Below are 27,120 nucleotides of genomic sequence, written 5' to 3'. Positions count from 1 at the left end.
TTGGTGGCATGGTTTGGCAGTCTGACACTGAAGGAAAGAAACAAACTGGGTCCGATTATTAAATGGTCCAGTCGGCTGATTGGTGAGTCCCTGCTGAGTTTAGAATTACTGTACACCAAACAATTACAGAGGATAGCCAGCTGCATTACAAGTGATGACTCCCACCCTCTGGCTAATGAATTCCAGCTCCTACCTTCTGGTTGTAGATTCAAAGTCCCAAGGTGCAGGACAAAACGCTACAGGAGCAGCTTTATTCCAGCAGCAATTGTCCACTTGAATAAATCTTAGCAGGGTTTGCACATATTTATCTATTTATTTATTTATTTGCCTTTTGCACATCTATTTCATGCTGGCTGTGTTTTAGTGATTTCTCTTGATGCCTGTTTTAGTCTTTTAGTAAGCTTGTGAATGCCCAGTTGTGTCTGTGTTACGCTTTTGTTTTGCATATGTTCTTTGTTAGTGTTTCAGTATTTTTATTGCTATTGTTGTGCCTGACTAACATGGACACCCTTTTCTGTTTGCTACAAGACAAAGCTACCTACGGGTACAAATAAAGTCACTTGAAGCTGAACCTGCATGGGCTCTCATCAATTGTTGTGTTGCGTATTGTAAACCTTTTTGGTAGAATGGCCTAAGCAGTGGGTCGCCCCTTCGAGTCTGGTCTGCTTGAGGATTCTTCCTCCATATCATCAGAGGGAGTTTTTTCTTACCACTGTCACCTGTGTGCTTGCTCTAGGGGTTGATAAGGTTGGACCTTACTTGTGTGAAGTGCCTTGAGGCTGCTTTGTTGTGATTTGGCGCTATATAAACTAAATAAATTGATACTGAATTGATGTATACACAGAATAGTTTTCACCAGGTGTAACCCAGGTGTTATTGTAGGTCATCCATGAAGTAATAAAAATGTACACAAAGGTAGACACTGGTCTACGGCATTCCAAAGGTGAATAAGTGGTCAGTGGGTAGAAGGGGATTTTCTTATCACGTCCCTTTTTAGTGGAACAATCTGACGACTGATTTTGTTGGGGCTTATAAATCGAGAGTTACGAATGTAACTACAGTTCTATGAATTCCGGATGACCGCCAGAGGGTGGTGCTTTAGCACCTGGATAACTACATGTGCGCAGCACAGAGAGGTCGAGAATATATACCATCAAAGTCATGCCATTGGATGTGACCTGGGTGACATCACTGGTTGTCTTTATATACCAGACGAACCCAGCGATCGTTTCTTTTCGGAATGAACTCGCAAGACTCTGAGTGACAAGCAACTCTGGCAGTCATCCTGAATTCATAGAACCGTATTTACATTTGTAACCCTTATTCTATTTCGTTCCTCCTGACCGCCAGAGGGCGGTGCTTTGGCACCTGGATGACTTAATACCAACAAGGTCACAAAGAGTCACACTCACCTAGCATCAGCAGTGGGGAGTGGAGGCAGACAACACCACCAAAGTCACTGCAGGAGGAATGGCCACATCCAGTCTGTAATAGCGGGCGAAGTACAGGACGAAGCCCACATAACAGCAGCACAAATATCACTCAAAGGAACACCTCTCAGTGCAGCCCAGGAGGTGGACATCCCTCTGGTGGAATGGCACATAACTTTAGGAAACTGAAGACCCCTGGACTTGTATACTTGTAACATGGCATCCACAACCCAATGTGAAAGTCGCTGCTTTGATACAGCACAGCCTTTTTTGTGATCACTGTAACCAACAAACAGGGCATCTGTTTTCCGAATCCAAGCAGTCGCACTAATGTACTGCTTCAACATTCGAACAGGACACAGGGAACCTGAGACAGACAATCCTGGATCAGAATGCGGGGCATACACAGCCAAGGAAATTGGTTGGTTAATATGAAAGGCTGAAATACTCTTAGGTAAAAAGGATGGATTAGGCCACAGCGTAACACCAGATCCGTCAGAATTCCATCACAAACAGTTCTCAGCGACCGATAGGGCATGGAGCTCTCGCACTTGCGTAGCCAAAGATACTGCAAGTAGAAAGGCAGTTTTCACTGACACCCACTTAAGATCAGCACTTTCAACTGGTTCGAAAGGAGATAAGCTTAAACCCTCCAGGAAGGTTCCATGAAGATACGCGTGCAAGCCTTGGAGGCCGCAAATGTAGAGCACCTTTCAAAAAATGACACACTAAGGAATGCGAACCCAGTGACCAGCCGTCAATGTAGATGTGCCGGGCAGAGATTGCAGCAACATGAACCCTTAAAGTAGTGACAGAAAGTCCTTTCTCCAGCGGTTCTTGTAAATATTTGAGTAGAATAGGCACAGGGCAACACTCTAGGTCTAACTTTCAGTTCTCACACCACCGGACAAACAGCTTTCATCTGTTGCCATACAAAGCCCTGGTAGAAGCAGCACGCAAGTTAAGGATAGTCTGAACAACAGACTGGTCAAAAGAACCTAACAAGGAGTTCAGCCCTTCAACGGCCACACATGCAATTGAAGGCGTCCTGGATGAGGGTGCCAAATCCTCCCCTGTAGCTGTGACAACAAAGCCTAGGTTGTTGATCCAAATTTGTAGGGGACACAAGAACAGAAATCCCAAAGGTACCACTAGTGACACTGCAGTCAGTGTGCCCATCAACTGGAGCAGCACTACTCCAGTTACATCGCCCACTCTCTGCAGGGATGGCGATGCAGTCATAGTTAGGGAGTTGATGGCAATGCCGATGAAGGTTGTTTGTTGACTGGGAACGAGAGAACTCTTCGCAAAATTCACTGTGAGTCCTAACTGAATCGATGTGCGCCTGCTCCTGAGTCGGAGCGCAGACAAGCCAATTGTCTAAGAAGGTTAGGATTCTTAATCCGAGAGTTTGCAGTGGGGCTAGTGCTGCAGCACGTCTGACAGGCTGAGGCCTGGACTTCTGGCGTAGGTCAACAAATTGTTGCCGAGATTTACTAGCCTCAACAGCACGCTCCAACGTTTGTTGGGCTGCAGGTCCAAATACTTGGCCTGGAAGAACCGGCAGTGAATGGAGTGTACCTCTGCAGGATTCAGACAGAGGGGACTCTGCAAGCCACACCTTACGTCTAGTGATGGTAAGGGTTGACATCAGTCTGCCAAGCTCTCTGGACATATAAGCAAAAGTCTGGAGTGAGGCATCACTAAGACTTTGAGTAGCATCATCAACCTCTGCCTCCCTCAAAGACTTTGAGAGGGCAAGGGCTAAATGGGACAATGAGTTGCCTAGGCGACCAATGCGAGCAGCTATGTCATAGCTTTTGGTGAGGAGGTCATCAGTGAGCCTACACTGAGGTCGTGGGCAGCGGGCATCTGGGCGAGCAACATCAGCCGGAGCCACAACCAGGTTCGAAATAATGCTGTCGACGGCAGGCATATGGTCAGACCATACTGAGCCGAATCACACACAGAGCTAAGGGCACTGCAGTCCCACGATAGATGGGTCAATGATTTGCGGTCTGCCCAACATTGGTGAAGCTCCTTGATATATGGTTGCGAAACTGTAACATTGAACTCAAGTATCTGAGTGACTTTGAAAAAGGCACTTGAAGCGGTGGTTTCCCCAGGGGGATTGTCGACCCCAAGCCTGGATAAAGCCAACTGAACAGTTGCTTGACAAAGGATAGCCCAGGTCCGGTTTGCAGCAGGGACTCAGCCTCAGAGGTGTGAGAACCCACTAATGAATGGCTTGGAGAGAGACTCCTCTCATCCTGATCCTCCACACAATTTGCATCACTTGTCATGTACAAGGAATCACTCACAGCCACAGACTCAACACGAGGCATGGAGCGTGAAGCACTCACAGCGTAAAAGCTAGTACAATGCACAGAGCATGAAGCACTCACAGCCCAAGTGCTAAGTCACTTACAGCAACGACGACAACAGTAGCTGCTAGCGGAGCTGTTGAACTTAGTAAAATGGCGGCAGTGCAGATGAAGTACTTCAAGGAGTGGAAAACACTCATGGCAAGCCCAACACAGTACACTACCACACAGCTAACGGGGTCAGCGACACAACTAAACAAGTAGCCAGCTTTCATCGAAACAACACAACTAAAGGGTTAGTGGCTAGCAACTAATGACTTCAACTGTGCACAGAGGAAAATACCCCTCAGGGAAGCAGCGAAAGCGCGCACCCGGCAAGGGAGGTGTACTCACGACAAAACGGTGAAGCCGCGTCTCGCAGCCTCTGGAGGACGTTCCAACCGAAAGTGGGTTGCGAGGCTACAAGTGAGAGCAGCAATCGCAGCTAAATGCGTTCTCAACCTCTTCAGAATGCGAGAATGTAGAAAAGAAACGATCGCTGGGTTCATCTGGTATATAAAGACAACCAGTGACGTCACCTAGGTCACATCCAATGGCATGACTTTGTTGGTATATATTCTCGACCTCTCTGTGCTGCGCACATGTAGTTATCCAGGTACTAAAGCACTGCCCTCTGGTGGTCAGGAGGAATGAAACAGAAACTGACTTAAGACACAGCTGCATTTTGAGGTACTATGGGCTTTAATGATTTAATGATTTGAGTTTTAATGAAAATCAGAATTCAAAAATTAGTTTGCAGGGAGAGGTATTGAAAACAGTGAACAAGGTTAAATATGCAGAATCAGTGTGCGCTGAAGATGATGAATTGGATGCAGAAACAGTCAAGAGTCAAGTCTGGATGGAACAAGTGAAAAAGGTCATCAGTGCACGAGAAGAAGTTGGGTGTGTCAGAATTGAGAATGCTGCTCTGGATGTGTGGACTTGCAATGAGTCACAGAAGAACACATGAGGGAACCAGAGGAACAGGCAATACCTAAGTACAGGATGGCAGATTGAAGTAGTCTGAGAACTTGATGAAAAGAGATAAACTTATTGTTGGTAAAGGAGCCATAAAAATGGAAGTACAGGAGAAGACTGATGTGCAGGTAGATAGGTAGACTGCAGGAAGAATTCTGATTAGGGAGGAGGTTCATGAGCAGAATGTGTGAAGAAAGCCCATTAGAACCACCGACACATGTAGACTCAATAAAAGATCAAGAGAAAAAAAAATTCTCAAACATTTCTTTCAATCTGAAGAAATACTAAATGGTGAATGATGAGCATTTCTACTGTGTTTCTGATTTGACAGGACTCGCCAGTGATGCGTGCAACTCCGGATATCACTGTGGATGTGAATGGATGAATGTAAGGCATCACTGGATAGTACGCATCCAATACACAAACTGGAATGAACCAGGCAGAAAGTTCTGCCTTTGGATATACTTTAAACGGTTTGTAATCCTGTAAGTATACCTGGAAAGGCTCGTAGAAAAAGGCCTCCACTCCTTCAGACAGACCCCGAATCAGTCCAAATGGGTTTCCCAAAACGTCCAAACCAAGAACAAGAACATACATCTGCTTCAGAAACTGTAATTAGAAGACAAAACTTGTTAATTAGTTTTGGAAATGTTGCACAACTGCATTGTAGTACATTTTCTGGAATATAAGTCACAGTTTTGTTTTTGTTACTAGTTGGGGAGGTCCTGCAACGTATATACCAGTGCAACTTACACACCAAATAAATCTGAGGGTTTTACATATGCCTACTTAATCCGAAAGGGTTTGTGGTGATGTTTTCCTGCAAATTATCATGTCTTTGCATCACTGTGAAGCAATCTTGCAGGAACAAATGTTCTGACGTGTCTATACACTGAGAGACAGAGGTTAAAAAACCTACAAAAATGTTAATTTTCCAAAAATTAACAAAACGTGTAAAATTTTAATTGCCTCTATCATAAGACCATTAATCGATATTGATCTGATTCTTTTCTTCTAGATACTCATTTTTATAGGTATATTGCACTATAAGATCAATGTTAATTTTTGTTCACGTGTGGTAACAGCTTCTTTGCAAATTTGATGATTTTGTATGTTCTTACTCAAAAACTATTCCTGTATGGTTTTCCCAGGAATCAAAGCACAAAACAAAATAAACTCCAACAATAACAGTACCTGAAAATAATTAAAGTACATAACAGCAACACACAAATATCCAAAATTAAAAAGCTGATAAAAAAAAAGAACAAAAAAAAAGAAAAAAAAATACACCAAATGGACTCATGTTGTTACTGTAGTGTTTCTAATACTGTGGACCAGCAATCCATTTCCATCTGACAATTCTTCTGTCCAAACTGTATCAAATAACATCTAATATGTTGTCCAACGGATGTTTATTTGTCTATCTTGCTTTTTGTGAAATGTAAAAATCCTTCTACTAAGTAGGAGCACATGCTGTGGTGTGCATCTGTCCTACACTGAGTTCATGTTTAGTCTTTAACTTGCCCTCAGGGAAACGCTGTGCTATAAAATGAGTTCCACATACAGAAAAAGGTGGAACTTATTCTTTGACGTGACATATAAGTGCTTTTTCCACTTCAGAATGCATTTTCGGCCAGATACGACTTATACTCCACAGTGACTTATAACTTTGAAAATACATTACCCATTTCTATAAGGTTACTGGATGTGTCCTTTCTGTCATCTTACATGTTTTAAACAGTTTACCTGGTCGTAATGTTACAGATTATATAAGGCTATCAATTTTTTAATTAATTGGTTTTGTGAGGTTGCCAGTTATGTACGGTTACCAATCAACAGACTTGCTATAAGTAGAAAAACTCTTATAAATTATGTTAAATCTAAAATGTCAAAAGTTATCACAATTCTGTATAAAGCACAATACTTCCTCTCCCAGCATTCTTTGGTTACGCTGTATCATTTATTGCTTGTCCCATATATGACCTATTGTATTGAGGTTTGGGGAAACACATATAAAACAAACACAAACCCAATATTTCTGTTACAAAAGAAAGCTATAAGAGTTATAAGTAAAAACCCATATCGTGAGCAAAGAAACCCACTGTTTGCATGCTTACACATTTTCAAATTTTGGGACTCGGTTGATTATATTACGATACAGACCATGTATAAAGTTAACAATAAACTCTTGTCTCAATATGTCCAGGAACTGTTTAAAATGAGGGAGTCCTGTTATCATCTGAGAGTAACAGTATTTGACAGCTTAAAGATTCAAACTACTGTAAAAAGTCACTGCATCTCCGTAAAAGGTGTTAAAATCTGGAATAACTGTTCTGACAGTATTACTTTGGCTGGCTTGAAAAGACTTTATAAAAACAATATAATTACTTATTATAGTATGATAAATTAGGTTAACTGACTTTGTTACTGTTTTATCTGTGCGTTATAGTGCTGTTTGTTCTGCTGTGTACAGATATTTTAGTTTACAGATTAATCTATATTGTCTACACCCTTTCGGCCTCACAAAACTTGTTTTCTTTGTATTCTTTTGTTTTATGAGAGATTCTTTTGTTAAGTATGTGTGTGTGCGCGCGCGCCCCGAATAAAAATTCATTCATCCATTCATAAGATTACCTGTTCACTGTAGTGACGGATCACAGCCCACATCAGCTTCTCTCTGCTGTAAAACTGGTACTTCATCTCAAAGAAGGCCAGTCTAGGAAAAAGAAACCATCACACACAGAGATCAGATTGCGTCTAGCATGTGGTGATGCTGTGATCTGCCATATCCACAACTTCACAAAAACAACCTGATCTCCTACTGGCAACCACACAGGCAAAGCAGCAGTTCATCCCGATCCTCCAAAAGTAACCATCTACCTTTAGAAGGCAGGTCATACATGGGCATTCTTGTTGCCTCATTCTTTTTAGGCCTTGGGTAACATCCTAATTACCACTTAGGGTGGCAAGATTTACCATCCATAATTTACTAGCTACATATGCCTAGTTAATATTTATGTATGATTGCTAAGGGCCCTGTCCCACTGGCGTTTAGGAGGATTTGCGTATGGATTGCGCACAAAATTGGCCCATATTCGCCAAACATCCGCAATATCCATGTAACATGCCTGTATGAGTCGGCCGTCATCCGAACACGGCCATGATCATCCTCAGAGGCACGCATGTCCGCAGCCAGGATTTTTGAGCTGTTCAAAAATCTGGATGCGGATAATATCCGCCTTACATACTTCATATATACTCAATTCATACACAATACATACTCACTCTATGCGCTGTAAATCTGCCGTTAACTGCTGATATCCGCAACTGACGGGGATTTGCGGCTTGGCAGCGGACCGGGACAGTGTGTAAAACAGATATATATCGTGCCTATCACGTCCACATCACAAACTAAAATATGTTGTAGCGAATGCATACAGATTGGCCACAAATAAAGCATTTTTATTACATCTGCTTTGCAGCTGATTTGCGGACAATCTGTGAATGCATAACAAACACGTCACGTAAACCCAAAGTATTATATGTGGCAGAAAGCGACATACCTGCCAGTCAGTGCCGGTCCAGCTGTGTAGATCCACAAAGACGTAATAGCTGCTGCAATCCAGGACTTTTATTTAACACCAACAAAAGGAAGAGTTGCTGTTTAGCCACAACTGTGACACTCTCAAAAAAAAAAAAGAAAAAAAAAGAAAACACCATCTGACACCCCGAGCGGCTTCCCCCCTCCCACTCCCCAAACTCATGAACAGTTAACCCTCACATGACAAAATAAACATCGACTCTGTGATCAACTTGTCCAAGTCCAGCAAATGCTCCAGAGGCTGTATTGTTGGTGTGAATAGTGATGCCGAAAGGAGCGAGTGCGCTTCTTTTATGACCGCAATGCAGATGCCGTGCACGCGCAACACGTGCGCGATGCATTCATAATACACCCGTAATACTGCCGTGATAATCTCAATGTGTCGGATCAGTTTCCTCACTACATGTGTTATATAACCGTGATTGTTCATCATATATTCGCTATATATTATTAATATATCTGTAATTCATACTGGGACATTTGTCATTTTTGGCCATTTTTGTTGCGGACGACAATGAACGCCCGCAATTTGTATACTCAATTCATGCGCAATTAATCCTCTCCCCAGTGGGACAGGGCCCTAACCCAAGGTGGTAGCTATAGCCATTTGGGAGGTGTCAATGAAGAATTACACAGGGGTCAATTCAGTTCATTCATATAGTACCAAATCACAACTTAAGTCACCCCAAGGCAATTCACACAGCTAAGGTCGAATATTACCAAACCCCTCAGTAACAGTGGTAAGGAAAAACTCCTTCGGGCCTTTTTAGAGGAAGAAACCTCAAGCAGACCAGACTCAGAGGGGTTGTTTAGGCCATTCTAACAGTTACAAAGAACAAATAAACCACAAAGAATTTTCAAACAACAAAAAAAATTTCAACATTGAAAAATAATGCCCAAATCATATTGAAAAGTATACCACATGATTTGAATGATCATAAAGATTCCACAAAGGTAGAGTTTAGACTAACAATGTTGATGTTATGCAGTTATGGGGTAAAAAACAACATAGTAACAAATAGTCCAAATAGTGACAAAGGTCAACTTCAGTTAGTTGTTGTTTGTGTTTTGGTCGCCCCCCATTTTTTCTTTAGGGTTGCCACAGCGTAGCAGGTACAGACCCATGCTGGGAATTGGCACAAGTTTTATGCTGGATGCCCTTCCTGACACAACTCCAGTTCTACCTGGAGAAACACACACAGCTGCTGGTCTTCCCAAGACGTCTCCAAACAAGTACTTGCGAGGACCTAGCCTGCTTAGCTTCTGAGAACTGATGGGATCAGGCTGACACAAATCAAATGGGTTCTGTCAGTTTCAATTAGTAAAAGTGTCAAAAGTTTAAGTAGCTCCAATTTAGGAAAAAAGTGGTGCAAATTATTGATCGAGTTGGCTGAGTTGAGTAATTGAGTAAACCTGTCTGGAGTACGCAGTTGTGTTGGGCTTTGTTTTTTAGAGTCCTGTTGCTTAGAGTTCTACTGTTTGGTTGAGAAACCTGGATACTAACCAGTGACCTAACATGCAAACTGGATGTATCTGGTAAAATACAGTAGGTAAAATAAGTATTGAACACATCACAATTTTTCAGTAAATATATTTCTGAAGGTGCTATTGACATGAAGGTTTCACCAGATGTCAGTAACAACCCAAGTAATTCACACATACAAACAAATCAAACCATAGATGTCCATAAATTAAGTTATGTGTAATAATGTGAAATGACAAAGGAAAAAGTATTGAACACTTGAAGAAAGGGAGGTGCAAAAGGGCATGAAAAGCCAAGACACCAGCTAAAATCTATCAGTAAATAGAAAGCAGTTCTGCCCCTTGTCAGTGCAAATTAATATCAGCTGGTTCAGTCCCAAATGATGGCCTATAAAAAGGTGTCTCACTACCAAGGTGTCACACAAACATCTCATGATGGGTAAAAGTAAAGAACTCTCTCAAGATCTTCGCAACCTTATTGTTGCAAAACATATTAATGGCATTGGTTACACAAAGATTTCTAAACCTCTGATTGTTCCAATAAACACTGTTGGGGCCATAATCTGGGAGTGGAAAGAACATCATTTCACCATAAACCGGCCACGACCCATCACTCCTTGCAAGATTTCTGACAGAGGACTGAAAAGAATTGTCCGAAGAGTTGTCCAAAAGCCAAGGGCCACTTCAGAAAGACCTGGAATTAGCAGGTACAATTGTTTCAAAGAAAACAATAAGTAATGCACTCAACCTCCACGGCCTGTATGCTCGCTCATTATGCAAGACTCCAGTGTTGAAGAAAAAGCATGTTGAAGCTCGTTTAAAGTTTGCTGCACAACATTTAGAGAAGCCTGTGAAATACTGGGAGGAGTCTGGTCAGATGAGGACAAAATTTAATTCTTTGGATGCCATAATACACACCATTGGGGTGACTGTGAGGCATTATTGTAAAGCGCTTTGAGCGTCTGATGCAGATGGAAAAAAGCACTATATAAATGCAGTCCATTTACCTTTTTTTTTTTTTTTTACCATGGTTGGAGATCAAATGGCACTGCCCGTCACCCGAAAAACACCATACCAACAGTGAAGTTTGGAGGTGGGAACATCGTGGTGTGAAGCTATTTTTCGGCATCCAGCACTGGTAAACCTCATATAATTGAAGGAAAGATGAATGGAAAAATTTACCAAGACATTCTTGATAAAAAAAAAATCTACCAGGATGATCAAGATGAAATGAGGGTGGACATTTCAGCAAGACAATTACCCCAAACCCACAGCCAAGGAAACTCTCATTTGGTTTCAGAGAATGAAAATAAAGTTGCTAGAGTGGCCCAGCCAATCACTTGACTTGAATCCAATAGAAAATCCATGAAAAGAACTAATGATCAGAGTTCATAGACGAGGCGCACGGAACCTTGAAGATTTCAAGACTTTTTATGTGGAAGAATGAGCCAAAATTACACCTGACCAATTCATGAGACTAGTTTCTCCATACAGGAGGTGTCTTGAAGCTGTCATTACCAACAAAGGCTTTTGTACAAAGTATTAAATAAATTTAAGTAAGCATGTTCAATATTTTTCCCTGTCATTCCATTTTATTACACATAACTTAATTTCTGTACATATTTCTTTTGGTTTCTTTGTATGTGTGGATTACTTGGGTTAGTACCAACATCTGGGGAAAATTTAATGTCAATAGCACCTATAGAAATATATTTAACTGAGAAACATGGTGATGTACTCAATACTTATTTTACCTGCTGTATCGCCAGTGAATCAGTGGGCACTACTGCAATTATTTTGGGTCAAACAGTGTGAAATAAAGGGACTTAGATGAGGCACACTAGTGTCTTTGTTCAGGTGTTCCATGTGCAACATTACAATCATGAATTTTCTTGAGCACAATCCAGCAGGCAGTGCCTCATCATTGAGGACCCCAGTGATTGATTGATGATCAAGGCCAAGGAGACCCAAGTATCATCAGACTGCATTAGATAGATGTTTACTTTCAGTAGATAGGGATGCACCATGAGTCTGACTGAGTGGCTGCCAGTGGGGATGTGTGTCAAGTCTGTGAGTCCAGGCTCCTCAACCTGACCTGACTCCGACCTGCTGGATGGTATAACTCAGTGGTGTCCAAAGTAGTCCAGAACGGGCCGAGAGGGTGCAGGTTTTCTTTGCAGCCACTGACTCCAGCAGGTGATTTCACTGATGAACTCATCCCACCTCCTCAAAGTGATGTTAATCAGTGAAATCACCTGCTGGAGTCAGTGGCTGCAAAGAAAACCTGCACCCTCTCGCCCCTTTCTGGACTACTTTGGACACCACTGGTGTAACATAGTTTTTAGTTAACCCTGTGATCTATGACTCTGTCAACAAAAAGTTTCTCACTTGAAGATGAGGTCATCTACGTCAGTCAGCGTGGCTCCGATGCTCTTCAGTAGCAGGTTGAGTGACTGGATGGCCACTGCCTGGGAAGAGTCCTCATCACTTGAACCCATAGACAGACTGAGATGGAGCTTTACAAAAAAAAAGGGTTTTGATGTTTAGACAATAAGCAAAAATGACAGTCCCACTGTTTGAATCTAAACTAAATCTGTAGGTATATTTTTTTTATATATTGGTCATGAAAGAGGAAATTATTGTGGGGATGATCAATTTGATTCAAATCAAATCCAAAGCACAGCATGCAACATGTTTTCATATTGAAATTATTTCATTTGGTTTGTTGCCTTTGTTAGCAGTTGGCAGTTATGATGACTTCATCATAGATTCAAGTAGTAACTTGTAAGAAACATCTGTTTTTGAATAACCTTTGGTGGGATTTATGTATGTTATTTTTAACCAGTATTTTTAGTATGCATTCAAACTGCTATACCAACGTGTAAACTCACATTGGTAAGACAAATTACTGTCCCACCCACAGCATGACTGCCTGCAACACAGAAGCATGTAATACTCGATAAATTTAAAAAGTGACATTTTCAAAATGAAGTGAAAACATGCATTTTGTCTCCCTGCAGAACTGAGTGAAATGATCATTCTTTGTGAAAAACTGTCTCAGACAAAAAGGACTAAAAAAAAAAAAAAAAAGCTATGAAGGTCTGGATGAATCTGGGTTCTGAATCTCCAGTGAAACATGTTCTATTTCATTCCTCCTGACCGCCAGAGGGCGGTGCTTTAGCACCTGGATAACTACATGTGCGCAGCACAGAGGTCGAGAATATATACCAACAAAGTCATGCCATTGGATGTGACCTGGGTGACGTCACTGGTTGTCTTTATATACCAGACGCACACAGTGCTCGCTTCTTTTCTACATTCTCACATTCTTAGAGGTTGAGAACGCATTTAGCTGCGATTGCTGCTCTCGCTTGTAGCCTCGCAACCCACCTTCGGTTGGAGCTACGTGCACTGCACACATCCTCCAGAGGCTGCGAGACACAGCTTCACCGTTTTTTGTATCCTCTGACTTACGCCTGTCGTGAGTACACCTTCCTAAATGCCGGGTGCGCGCCTTCACTGCTGCCCTGCTGGGTATTTTCCTCTGTGCACATTAGCTGTGTTGTTTCAACGAAAGCTGGCTATTTGTTTAGTTGCGTCACTAACCCTGTTAACTACGCGGTAGTGTGTGCATCAGAACCAGTATAGAGTACTGTGTTGGGCTTGCCGTGAGTGTTTTCCACTCCTTGAAGTACTTTGTCTGCGCTGCCGCCATTTTGCTAAGTTTAACAGCTCCACTAGCAGCTAGTGTTGTCGTCGTTGCTGTAAGTGACTTAGCACTTGGGCTGTGAGTTTTTCGGCTGTGTGCATCATGTTATTACTGTGGCTGTGAGTGTTCATGCTCCGTGCCTTGTATTAACTTTTACACTGTGAGTGCTTCACGCTCCGGGCCTTGTATTAGCTTTTACACTGAGTGTTTCACGCTCCGGGCCTTGTATTAGCTTTTACACAGGGAGCGCTTCATGCTCAAGTCTGCGGCTGGAGTGCTTCACGCTCCGTGCCTCCTGTCAAGTCGATGGCTGTGAGTGCTTCACGCTCCGTGCCTCGTGTCAAGTCGACGGCTGCGAGTGCTTCACACTCCGTGCCTCTTGTCAAGTCGACGGCTGTGAGTGCTTCACGCTCCGTGCTTCGTGTCAAGTCGACGGCTGTGAGTGCTTCACGCTCCGTGCCTTGTGTTACCATTACTCTGCGAGTGATTTATGCTCCGTGCCTTGCGTTACTATTTACACTGCTTGTGATTCACGCTTTGTCTTTCTATCTGTAACCGTTAGGGCTTGCGTTAGCCATCTGCACGCAGTCCACAATGTTGACAGGGCCTTTGTTGCATGGCTGTAGTACCTGTTTGGCTCCCTTGAGCCCAGATGATGGACATATTTTTTGCCCCTCATGTCTTGGGATTGGACACCTGAGGGAAGCCCAGACTGGCGATGCCTGCCTTAATTGTGCCAGCATGCCACTGGCAGAGAGATCTGCTAGACTTGCAGCATTGGAAAGTGGAATGTCTTGTGCGACTTTGGCCTCCAGCCCCAGGAAGGAACCAAAGCGCCGTAAACGCCCACATGCAGAAGCCCCTTCTGCTAAGAAGGTTACTCATGACCATGCTTTGGCTGAAAAGGTCGAAAGGTTGACTTCTGAGTTTGCTCAGCTTAAGTCCTTGCTTCTGAATCTACAGCCTAGGGATGCCGTGACAGTTCCTGTTGTCCCTAATAAGGCTGATCAGACCAATGTAGTTACTCAGCAGGAGGAAGATGTCATGTCTATTGCTGCGACTGATTCCTTGTACATGACAAGTGATATAAACTGTGTGGAAGATCAGCATGAGAGGGGTCTTTCTCCAAGCCATTCATTAGTAGGCTCTCACACCTCTGAGGCAGAGTCCCTGCCGCAAACCGGACCTGGACTATCCTTTGTCAAGCAAGCTGTTCAGTTGGCTTTATCCAGGCTTGGGATCGGCAATCCCCCTGCAGAAACCACCGCTTCAAGTTCCTTTTTCAAAGTCACTCAGAAGCCTGAGTTCAACGTTCCAGTTTCACAACCATATATCGAGGAGCTCCATCGATGTTGGGCGGACCCCAAATCATTGACCCATCTATCACAGGACTGCAGAGCCCTTAGCTCTATGTGTGATTCGGCGCAGAATGGTCTGAACTGTATGCCCGCCGTTGACAGCATTATTGCGAACCTGGTTGTGGCTCTGGCTGATGTTGCTCGGCCGGATGCCCGCTGCCCATGACCTCAGTGTAGGGTCACTGATGACCTCCTCACCAAAAGCTATGACATAGCTGCTCGCATCGGTCGCCTAGGCAACTCACTGTCCCATTTAGCCCTTGCCCTCTCAAAGTCTTTGAGGGAAGCAGAGGTTGATGGTGCTATGCAAAGTCTTAGTGATGCCTCACTCCAAACCTTTGCTTATATGTCCAAAGAGCTTGGCAGACTGATGTCAACCCTTACAATTACTAGACGTCAGGTGTGGCTTGCGTAGTCCACCCTGTCCGAATCCTGCAGAGGCAAACTCTGTTCACTGCCGGTTCTTCCAGGCCAAGTATTTGGACCTGCGGCCCAACAAACTTTGGAGCATGCTGTTGAGGCTAGTAAATCTCGGCGACAGTTTGTTGACCTACACCAGTCTTCCAGACCTCAACCAGTCAGACGTGCTACAGCTTTTCACTCTACACCCAGGCTCCCGCCGACTCCCAGAGCTGAACGTGCTTTCGCAGTTGAGGGCCAGCTCTCCCAACGGCCTGCCTTTTGGGAGTCTATGGGCAGACCCACAAGAACTGAACTGTTTCACAGAGCTTCCAGTAATGGAGCCCAGAGGTCCTCAGGGATGCGAGGCAGAGGTGGTTGGGTCTGACTACCCAAAACGTTTGGCCCTCAGCCGTTTTTCACGAAATCATCTCAGACACTGGGAGGCTCAAGTTCAAGACCCATGGGTCATTTCAACCTTGTTCGAGGGTTACAGAATTCATTTCGGATGTCGTCCTCCAAAGTTCAATGGGGTGAGGATGACTGTTGTTTCCGACTCGGTGCAGTCTGCCGCCCTACAACGGGAGATTTTGGAACTCCTGGAGAAGGGGGCCATAGAGCCAGTTCACAGTTCAGACCAGCTCAGGGGGTTCTACTCCAATTTACTTCCTTGTTCCAACGAAGGATGGTGGCTTTCGTCCTATCCTCGATCTCCGACATCTTAATTGTTATATCAAAGTGCTGCAGTTTCACATGCTCCGCACAGTAGATGTCCTTCAAACTATCACACCAGGAGACTGGTTCACAAGTGTCGACTTAAAGGACGCCTATTTCCATGTGCCAGTGGCACCTCGTCACAGGCAGTTTCTCCACTCTGCTTTCGAAGGTGAGGCATACCAGTTCAGGGTGCTTCCTTTCGGCCTCTCTCTCGCCCCTCGTACATTTACCAGATGTATGGCTGCAGCACTAGCCCCACTGCAAGCTCTTGGATTAGGAATCCTACCCTACTTAGACTTGTCTGCGCTCCGACTCCGAGCAGTCGCACAACGACCTGCTCTCCTACTGAACCATGTCTCTCAGTTAGGACTCACAGTGAACTCTGCAAAGAGTTCTCTTGTTCCCAGTCAACAAACGACCTTCATCGGCATTGCCATCAACTCCCTGACTATGACTGCATCGCCATCCCCGCAGAGAGTGGACGATGTAATTCGTCTCGTCTCACACATTTAACGGGCTGTGACGCTGCCCTTTGGTTTGCTGCTCCGGTTGATGGGCAATCTGACTGCAATGTCGCTTGTGGTACCTTAGGGACTTTTGTTTTTATGTCCCCTACAGATTTGGATCAACAACCTAGGCCTCAACTCAAAGTTGCACGACTCTCCAACCAGTGCCTTCTGCACCTCAGACCCTGGGGGAACGTGGACTTCATCTGCAAGGGTGTCCCTCTAGGCTCTGTTCCTTCTCGCCAAGAGGTGGTTGTTACAGATGCATCACTCAAAGGTTGGGGGGCTGTGTGGAATCACAGGATGGTGAGGGGTGTCTGGAGTCCTTAGGAGAGACTCCAACACATAAACTTGCTGGAGCTTCGCGCTGTGCGACTGGCTCTCAAGAATTTCCTCCCGGCCCTGAGAGGAAGACATGTTCTGTCCGTTCGGACAACATGTCAACAGTCTATCACATAAACCATCAGGGGGGCACCAGGTCTAATCACTCATTGGCAGAAACTCGGAGGTTTCTCTTATGGGTGTTGCCTCGCCTTCAAAGTGTCAGAGCAGTTCATCTGCTTGGCGTACAGAACAGCACTGCGGACTTACTCGCCAGACAGAAACCACCACCGGGAGAGTGGAGACTGAACCCGATTGTGGTCCAAATGATCTGGCAGAAGTATGGTGTAGCGGAAGTGGACCTTTTCGCTTCAAGCACCTCGACACATTGCCCACAGTGGTACTCCCTCTCGGAAGCAGACAGCCCGCTGGGGCAGGGTGCATTGGCTCACCAGTGGCCGGATTGCCCCCTTTATGCCTTCCCTCCTCTCCCGCTGCTAATGTTGACACTGCACAGGATAGACCACAGCAGCCACAGGGTGCTGCTAGTTGCTCCATTCTGGCCGGGGAGGATTTGGTTTCCCATGATTTACAAACTCCTCAAGGGGGAACCTTGGGCTCTCCCGGAGAGGAAGGATTTGTTGTCACAGCTACAGGGGAGGATTTGGCACCCTCACCCAGAATGCCTTCAACTGTATGTGTAGCCGTTGAGGGGCCGGACTCCGTGTTAAGTTCTTGTGACCAGGCTGTTGTTCAGACTATCCTTAATTCACGTGCTGCTTCTACCAGGGCGTTGTATGACAACAGATGGAAGCTGTTTGCGCGGTGGTGTGAGAACCAAAAGTTAGACCCGGAGCATTGCCCTGTGCCTATTCTCCTCAAATATTTACAAGAACTGCTGGAGAAAGGACTTTCTGTCACTACCTTGAAGGTTTATGTTGCTGCAATCTCTGCCCAGCACGTCTACGTTGATGGCCAGTCAGTGGGTTCACATCTCTTAGTGTGTCGTTTTTTGAAAGGTGCTCTACGTTTGCGGCCTCCAAGGCTTGGACGTGTACCTTCATGGGACCTTCCTCTAGTCATGGAGGGTTTAAGCTTATCCCCTTTCCAACCAGTTGAAAGTGATGATCTTAAATGGGTGTCTGTGAAGACTGCCTTTCTACTTGCACTGTCTTCGGCTAAGCGCGTGGGAGAGCTCCATGCCCTGTCAGTCGCTGGGGACTGTTTGCGATGGAATTCTGACAGATCTGGGGTTACGCTGTGGCCTAATCCGTCCTTTTTACCCAAGAGAATTTCAACCTTTCATGTTAACCAGCCAGTTTCCTTGGCTGTGTGTGCCCACATTCTGATCCAGGATTATCTGTTTCAGGTTCCCTGTGTCCTGTCCGAATGTTGAAGCAGTACATTAGTGTGACTGCTGGGATCCGAAAAACGGATGCCCTGTTTGTGTGTTACGGTGATCACAAAAGAGGCTGTGCTGTCTCAAAGCAGCAACGCTTACATTGGGTCGTGGATGCCATTTTACAAGTATACAGGTCCAGAGGTCTTCAGCCTCCTAAGGTTACGTGCCATTCCACCAGAGGGGTGTCCACCTCCTGGGCTGCACTGAGAGGTGTCCCTTTGAGTGATATTTGTGCTGCTGCTACGTGGGGTTCGTCCTGTACCTTCGCCCGCTATTACAGACTGAATGTGGCTGCTCCTCCTGCGGTGACTTCGGCAGTGTTGTCTGCCTCCACCCCCCACTGCTGATGCGAGGTGAGTGTGACTCTTCGTGACCTCGTTGGTATTAAGTCATCCAGGTGCTAAAGCACCACTCTCTGGCAGTCAGGAGGAATGAAGTAGAACGAGAGTTACAAATGTAACTACGGTTCGATGAATTCCGGATGACCGCCAGAGTTGCTTGTCACTCAGAGTCTTGCGAGTTCATTCTGAAAAGAAGCGAGCGCTGGGTGCGTCTGGTATATAAAGACAACCAGTGATGTCACCCAGGTCACATCCAATGGCGTGACTTTGTTGGTATATATTCTCGACCTCTGTGCTGCGCACATGTAGTTATCCAGGTGCTAAAGCACCGCCTTCTGGCGGTCATCCGGAATTCATAGAACCGTAGTTACATTCGTAACTCTCAATTTCATGCTGAGCTTCACATCAACTTATGTCACCAATTCTCACCTTGACGGGGGAAATGTGGAAATGTTCAAAGAAGTTCAAGCCCAAGTGGTCACTCAGTGATGCATCTATCAGCTCGGCCTGCAGCAGTTCTAGATCGCTCTGTATCAGCTTGGTCTGAAAACACAAAATTATTTACATGTGCATTATGCCCAAAATTATTTACAGATCCCTGGACAAAGCACCAGAAACACATCAAATTGTTGTGGTGATTGTACCTCAAACACTAACAAATCCATTCAGTCATTGGTGTGACAGCATAATACAGTTTGTGTAAAGAGGTTATCATCCAAATGTTGGTGTCTGAAAATGTCAAATAAGTACATGAACTAAAGGAGATGGTATCGTCTGTCTGTCATACTGAAGTGAAGTATTTTAGACAGCAGATGGCTTCACATAAAGGATAATAATCTATGAGAAACTGGCGGCCTAACTGAGCGGTTTTCCTCAGCACCATGTTTCACTTGTCATTTTACTTATGTCTCACCTCCACCACAGAAGAAACGGCATGATAAAATTCAACAGGAGCAAGTTTTTTTTTGGGGGGGGGTGTCAGCTGGCCAAACACCAGGACGCAGATGATCAGTCCAGAAGATGTGTGCAGGTGTTGCAGTAGCGTTACAAATTTTGTTGGGTTTATCCTCTTCCTTTGGTCTGGTCTCAGAGTATGTGCTGCTGCATAGCCATCATTTCACAGAACTGCCCCTGGTCCTGACTGACACTCACCCAGACAGCCCAGCGGTTCAATCTCCCAAAAGTAGCGGTCTATCTGCGGCATCAAACTCACACCTGGCCTCGTGCAATTGCTGGGGTCCTCGGCATTTTGGCATCTGCATGCTAGATCGTGCTTAGGAAAACATGCCATACAGCCATAGTGCCTTAAGTGACATTACAATGCATGTTGCACACCTCACCTGGGGTCTCATTAATTAACATAGGTTCATTTGACAAAGTGATTCCAGCAGAACCCAAGGACTCTCCAGTGAAATCTAGTAAGAAAGACATCCAGTTGTCATCTTAGGTCAGTGATTAGCTTCCAGGTATCATAACCATACATTAATAATGCTGTATTTACCATGTTTGATACACACATTTTGTGAGTCAGGTTAAGTCCAGAACCACCAGGACTCCACAGACTGAGACCTTCATCCTTTTGCAAAGGTATTAGCTTTCCCAAACATGTGTCTCTGGTGGCCTCATGACACCATAAACTCTCCATAGATGTTTCTTGATCTCAAAAGCTGAACTCTCAGAGATGCGAATATTTGTGCAAAAATAAGCTAACTTGTTTCATAGTTCAAGGGTCTGATGCTCTCACTACATGGAGATACTCTGCTGACAGCTGAGTCTAGGAAGGCATTAAAAGCCTGGACCTAAATTGTGAACAGTTACAATCCAGTTAATCCAACTCTTCACTCATTTTCTCGGGCGTGTCACCAGGAAATCCATTGATTATGTGAAGATCACAATGCTAAGAACAACTTGCTGAACCTTTCCTCAGCAACAGTGGCAAAAGGTCACTGGACTCCATAAACCTACCCAAAAACCCAGTCCATGCAAGCAATAAATAGGCCAGGGACCAGACCACATACTTGACAGATGCTGTAAATCACACAGAACAAGGAGGGAAGTTTGCTTCCTGTCTGCACTCCACTCACAGTTCCTTTGTGTAGGCTGGTCATAACATCCAGTAACTTATAAGAAATCCACCAAATTCTCAGTATGTCCCACAAAGCAGGTCTACGACTCTAACCAAATTAAGTCAGGGATACACTGACTTCATCTAATTCTTTAGGGAAACAACAAGCCTGTGGTCAAAATCTATTTTGGTTTTGAGCCGAGCAGAAAGAGTTCTTCTAAAGGTACCCTGACACTTGCACAAATTTGATCCTCACAGTGGCACACAATCTGTCGTGCCAGAGAGTGAAATCATTGTAAACCGTTGTAAACTGTGCACGGCTATGTGCAAGTGTGCAAAGAAAATTTAGAAATCTTCAAAATCTCTGGCACGCAATAATTTCATGCCACTTGCGTGAACATTGCGCAATCTTTCCAAAAACACTGAGCGCTAGCATGAGTCATTGTGTCAGTGCAGCGCATCACAGCGTAGATCATCTTAACAATTATGATGAGATGCTAAATCTATCATAAACATAATTTTACACACTCATAAGGAATGAATGAAAATGGAACCGTTTTACCAAGCCATTACAATATAAATATGAGGTCTGTGAGAAAAGTATCCGACCTTTTTATTTTATGCAAAAAAATATATGGATTTGACTCATATGTTTTTACGTCAGCCAAGCTTGAACCTTCGTGCGCATGCGTGAGTTTTTTCACGCCTGTTGGTTGCGTCATTCGCCTGTGGGCAGGCTTTGAGTGAGCACTGGTCCACCCTTCTCGTCGTTTTTTCATTGCGAGGAAATGGCGGAATGATTTGGGCTTTGTTCCATCAGAATTTTTTCAGAAACTGTTAGAGACAGGCAGCTGGAAACCATTCGGAAAATTCACATGGTTTTCGGTGAAAATTTTATGGGCTTCACAGAGATTACGGAATGTTACTACCGCTTTAAGGACGGCCCACAATGGCGCACAGCGCACCGCGCTCCGAACAGCGATCGACAGGCAGAAACCTGTCGATGTCCAGCTCTCCACAATTTCTCTTATACTCACTCGACTGGTAAGCCACTGAAAGCCGAGATAGGCATGTCCCAACTTGTCCTCTGACACTCCAAAACGGAGGTGTTCTTTGTCTTGCTCCATCAGCGGCTCCGTCGTGACATGCGAAGCCTCTGCGCGGCTTTCCATGACAAAATCTCTTGTTAAAAGTGAAATCTGCCGGAAAATGGCTGATGTCCAGCTCTTGTGATAACCAGAGAAACTGCACACGACGGTCCCGGATCGACACAGCCATCTGTTTAGAAATTAAATGATGGTTTCTGCCTGTTGATCGTGGCTCGGAGCGCGGCGTGCCGTGCGCCATTGTGGGCCGTCCTTAAAGCGGTAGTAACACTCCGTAATCTCTGTGAAGCCCATAAGATTTTCACCGCAAGCCATGTGAATTTTCCGAATGGTTTCCAGGTGCCTGTCTCTAACAGTTTCTGAAAAAATTCTGATGGAACAAAGCCCAAATCATTCCACCATTTCCTCGCAGTCGTTTCCGTGATGACTCGGTGAATCTGTGTGCGCCGCGACAGGAAAAACACATCCGTGTTGAAAACCATTTGTAAAATTCAGGCGGCTTTTGATGGCTTTCAACAAGTGAGTAACTGAGAAATTGTTTAACAGCTTGGGCATGTTACAACTTGCCTGTTAAGGTTTCCAACAGAGGTGTTTTTCCTGTTGCGACCCCCCGCGGTCGGGTCCGGCCCGACATGCGACTCTGCCCGCACGTTCTTTCATTACAAAATGTCCGTTAACAATGGAATGTCCGAATAAACTCCTCATGCCGACTTCTTCTGAAAGTTCTCTGTTCTCTAACGACTTACTGGGTCAACAGAGCCTGAAATGTGGAAGTTTTCAACTTGAAACGGCGAGACGCTGCCGCCTCGGAGCGCAGATCGCCGTCAGGCGCCGTGGGCCGTCCTTAAAGCGACACTACCAGACCAAATTCTCTCATCAGCCGTTAAAATTTTTACAGAAAACCAGCTGAATTTATTGAATGGTGTCCACTCAGTTGTGCCTTACAGTTTTTGAAAAAAGTTTTATCAAACAAAGCAGCAGTCTCTGAGCCATTCCTAAACAATGAAAAAACGAGAGAGTGGGCCACTCCTCACTCAAAGACTGCCCACAGGCGGATGACGTAAACCGACAGGCGTGAAAAAACTCTTGCATGCCCACGAGGGTTCAAGCATGTCTGATGCAATCACACGTGATTCAAATCCATATGGTTTTTGAAAAAAATAAGGTCCGTTAATTTTATCACAGACCTCATATGAATCAAATCCATATATTTTTTGCATAAAATAAAAAGGTCGGACACTTTTCTCACAGACCTCGTATTATAAATAATTACCTTTGAGACGATTCCAAATGTGTTCTCCATGTCATGAAGTGCACAAGAACAGCTGCAGTTGCAGAAAATTCCTCTGTGATGTCAGAAGTGATTAGAGGTGTTTCATCAGCCAAGTTCTGAGAGCAAATGATTAATCCGCTACGAAATAATTATTTTGTATAACGCAGCATCCAGCAGCACAAAGTGCGGCATCCAGAGGGACAAAGCAGGTCGTACTGGCACAACGAATTGCCCGGTAGTGTGGGGATTAAATGTGTGCAATTGTCAAGGTGCCTTAAGGATGGATGAACACCTCCAGAGCCTGATGCAGTTTAAGGCCACACCTAGTAAAACGTATAACCCCAATTCCAGTGAAGTTGGGACGTCATGTAAAATGTAAATAAAAACAGAATACAATGATTTGCAAATCCTCTTCACCTATATTCAATTGAATACACCACAAACACAAGATATTTAATGTTCAAACTGATAGACTTTATTGTTTTTGTGCAAATATTTGCTTATTTTGAAATGGATGCCTGCAACAAGTTTCAAAAAAGCTGGGACAGTGGGATGTTTACCACTGTCTTACATTACCTTTCCTTCTAACAACACTCCAAAAAGCATTTGGAAACTGAGGACACTAGTTGTTGAAGCTTTGTAGGTGGAATTCTTTCCCATTTTTGCTTGATGTACGACTTCAGTTGTTCAACAGTCCGGGGTCTCAGTTGTCGTATTTTGCGCTTCATAATACGCCACACATTTTCAATGGGCGACATGTCTAGACTCCAGGCAGGCCAGTCTAGTACCCACACTCCTTTACTACAAAGCCACGCTGTTGTAACACGTGCAGAATGTGGCGTGGCATTGTCTTGCTGAAATAAGCAGGGACGTCCCTGAAAAACACATTGCTTGGATGGCAGCATGTGTTGCTCCAAAACCTGAATGTACCTTTCAGCATTGATGGTGCTACCGCAGATATGTAAGTTACCCATGCCATGGGCACTAACTCGCTTGATGTACGACTTCAGTTGTTCAACAGTCCGGGGTCTCCATTGTCGTATTGGGAATGCTCCTTTTATACTCACCTGTTTCCAGACAGGTGTTCTTTGAGCATTCATCAACTTTCCCAGTCTTTTGTTGCTCTGTCCCATTTTTTTGAAATGTGTTACAGGCATCCATTTCAAAATGAGGAATTATTTGCACAAAAACAATAAAGTTTATCAGTTTGAATATTAAATATCTTGTCTTTGTGGTGTATTCAATTGAATATAGGTTGAAGAGGATTTGCAAATCATTGTATTCTGTTTTTATTTACATTTCACACAACGTCCCAACTTCATTGGAATTGGGGTAGTAAGGTTTTACATGAAATTAAATTTCTTATTACAAATTATAGTAAAAGTTGTTTTTTTTGTAGATGAAAATCATGAAGAGTGTTTTATGCAGATCAGAACAGGAAAGTGAAAAGTGTGTTACAAATGATCAAATCCCTCAAATATACGAGGTCTGTTAGAAAAGTATCCGACCTTTTTATTTTTTTCAAAAACCATATGGATTTGAATCAGGTGTGATTGCATCAGCCAAGCTTGAACCTTCGTGCGCATGCGTGAGTTTTTTCACGCCTATCGGTTGCGTCATTCGCCTGTGAGCAGGCTTTGTGTGAGCAGTGGTCCACCCCTCTCGTCGTTTTTTTATTGCGAATAAATGTCTGAACGATTTGGAGCTTTGCTGCATCAATTTTTTTCCAGAAACTGTGAGAGACCTCCAGGTGGACACCGTTCGGAAAATTAATATGGCTTTCAGGGCCGATTTTATGGGGATTACACAGATTAAGGAGTGATCCAGACGGTTTAAAGACTGCCCACAACTGCTGAGAGCGCGCCGCGCTCCGAGCGCAGATCAACAGGCTCAAACCCCGCTGAAACAACCAGATCATTTCCAATGTGAAGGCTTTGTTGATCCAGGACGTCATCTGACTTTCACAAAAAGGCAGAAGGTGTGGATATCAGCACTTTTTCGGCACATTCCACTGTTATAGGAGTTTTTTTTCATGGAAAGAAAAGCGGAGGGACGCACCACGGAGCCGTTCATTACGCGGCACAAAACCACCTCCGTGTTGGTCTCACAGGGCGGCTTTCAGGTGGATTTCAGATGGCTGTCGGTTGCTTTTCAGTCGTGTGATTATCCGAGAAATTGAGCATGAGCTGGACATGCCAGAACATGTCCTATAAGGCTTTATCACGGCGTTGCCTTGCACCATGCGGCTCTGCCGCGACAAATTTTTCCAGAAACTGTGAGAGACAGCCAGGTGGAAACCATTCGGAAGATTCAGATGGCTTTCAGGGATGATTGCAGAACGATGATGGCAGAAGATGTGGACATAGCACTTTTTCAGCACATTCCACTGTTACAGGAGTTTTTGTCATGAAAAGACGTGCGGAGGAATTTGCGTGTCGGGACGGAGCCGCGGAGAACAAAAAGCAACGCTGTGATGAAGCCTCACAGGACATGTTGTGGCATGTCCAGCTCATCCACAATCTCTCAGATAGTCACACGACTGAAAAGCCACCGAAAGCCATCTGAACCTTCCGAATGGTGCAAGAGCTGGGCATGTTACAGCATGTCCTGTGAGACCAACACGGAGGTGCTTTTGTCCCACGCCATTAACGGTTCCGTGGCGAATTTCTCCGCTCCTCTTTCCATGACAAAAACTCCTGTAACAGTGGAATGTGCCGAAAAAGTGCTATGTCCACATCTTCTGCCATTTCTGTAGTAGTCAGACAACGTCCCGGATCAAAACAGCATTCACTTTGGAAATGATCTGGTCGTTTCAGCCTGTCGATCGCCGCTCGGAGCGCGGCGCACCCTCTGCCATTGTGCGCCGTCTTTAAACCAGTTGTAACACTCCTTAATCTGTGTGATCCCCATAGAATTGTCATGTGTAGCTGAAAAAGTTAAATGTTTGTCAGTTGTTTGGAAACAAAGTGCAATTCACTCGCAAACCAATGTACAGCTTGCACTTCAAGTTAGGTAGTACTTGCATGTCCTGTATTGGCATTTACTTTGGGGAATTAGACCCTGAACCCTTGTCGTACTGATGTCTGCCTTTACCCTCTGTTGGTTGGCCTGAGGGTCAGCCACCGGTGTGAACAGGGCCAAGATGGATGCCAGGAAGCCTTGATCGATTTTCACTGCCATCTCCTGGACCAGGGCCATGAAGTACCTGCAAACAAAGGTTCAATCAGGAGTGAGCAAACCTGGTGTCGCCGACCGAATGGTCCCCTTTAAAAAAATCGGTCTGCCCTGCCTTCACTACGTATGCATCATTAGTTCATGGATTATCACCTCGTTTATGCTTCAAACTGCACTCCAGTCATCATCTATCTCGGCGATAGATATCTGAAGCTTTTGAACAACAATCATTTCTACATAAATTCAGCATTATTTCACAATAAAAGATGGAGGAAGGGATCAGAGCACTGCAGCTACACAAGTTGCTAGCTGCAGCATTCACTGCGCCTCTGTCATTTCAAAGCGTCACTGAATATCGCCTCGTTTCTGCTTCAAATAGCCTTCAGAATAATTTAAGAGGCTTTATCTTGTCATCTGATGGTTAATAATCCCATTAATTCATTTCATCACTTTGGGTGAAGAGAGCCCATCTCAGAGGAGCGCCTGAGTTCCAAAATGACGCATGCGTAGTGGAGGCAGGGCGGACCAATTTTTTTAGGGGCGGACCGTTCGGTCTGCGACACAGGTTGACATCCATGTACATACAGCACACATATCACATTACATGCATTTAAATTTCTTCACACCAGCATAAATAGCTTAACGTCTCAAGTGCTTTATGCCCATTGAAACTGCTTTAGATCTAAGTGGGGTTTCAACAATTTTCACAAACTATAAGCCAAACTACCCTGAGATGTAATTCAGTAGCAGGGCACTTGGTTTGGGATAGTGCACCACCCACCATGCTGTCACGACAATACCAGAGTGATGTTATTGTCATTACACTGCAGCAGCATTGCGAGACACTCCACGGCCTCCCTTAGAACTGACAAAATGTCGGCAAGATTCATCAATA

The 27,120-nt window shown here is 44.5% G+C and overlaps 1 protein-coding gene across 1 annotated transcript in view; it reads right to left on the bottom strand.

Annotated features, from left to right (window-relative positions):
• The window catches only part of LOC117503539 (vacuolar protein sorting-associated protein 13C-like), a 305,374-nt gene that overhangs the window by 37,198 nt on the left and 241,056 nt on the right, over positions 1 to 27,120 (bottom strand). The window contains 5 exon segments of the mRNA XM_034162801.1: positions 5,267 to 5,380; positions 7,406 to 7,487; positions 12,243 to 12,370; positions 19,037 to 19,150; positions 26,145 to 26,256. Coding sequence (XP_034018692.1) covers positions 5,267 to 5,380; positions 7,406 to 7,487; positions 12,243 to 12,370; positions 19,037 to 19,150; positions 26,145 to 26,256 — 550 coding nt within the window.

Source organism: Thalassophryne amazonica, chromosome 2 (assembly GCF_902500255.1).
Source record: "Thalassophryne amazonica chromosome 2, fThaAma1.1, whole genome shotgun sequence".
Classification (NCBI taxonomy): domain Eukaryota; kingdom Metazoa; phylum Chordata; class Actinopteri; order Batrachoidiformes; family Batrachoididae; genus Thalassophryne; species Thalassophryne amazonica.
The sequence above is the reverse complement of the archived record's forward strand: the minus strand, read 5'-3'. Positions and strand labels throughout refer to the sequence as shown.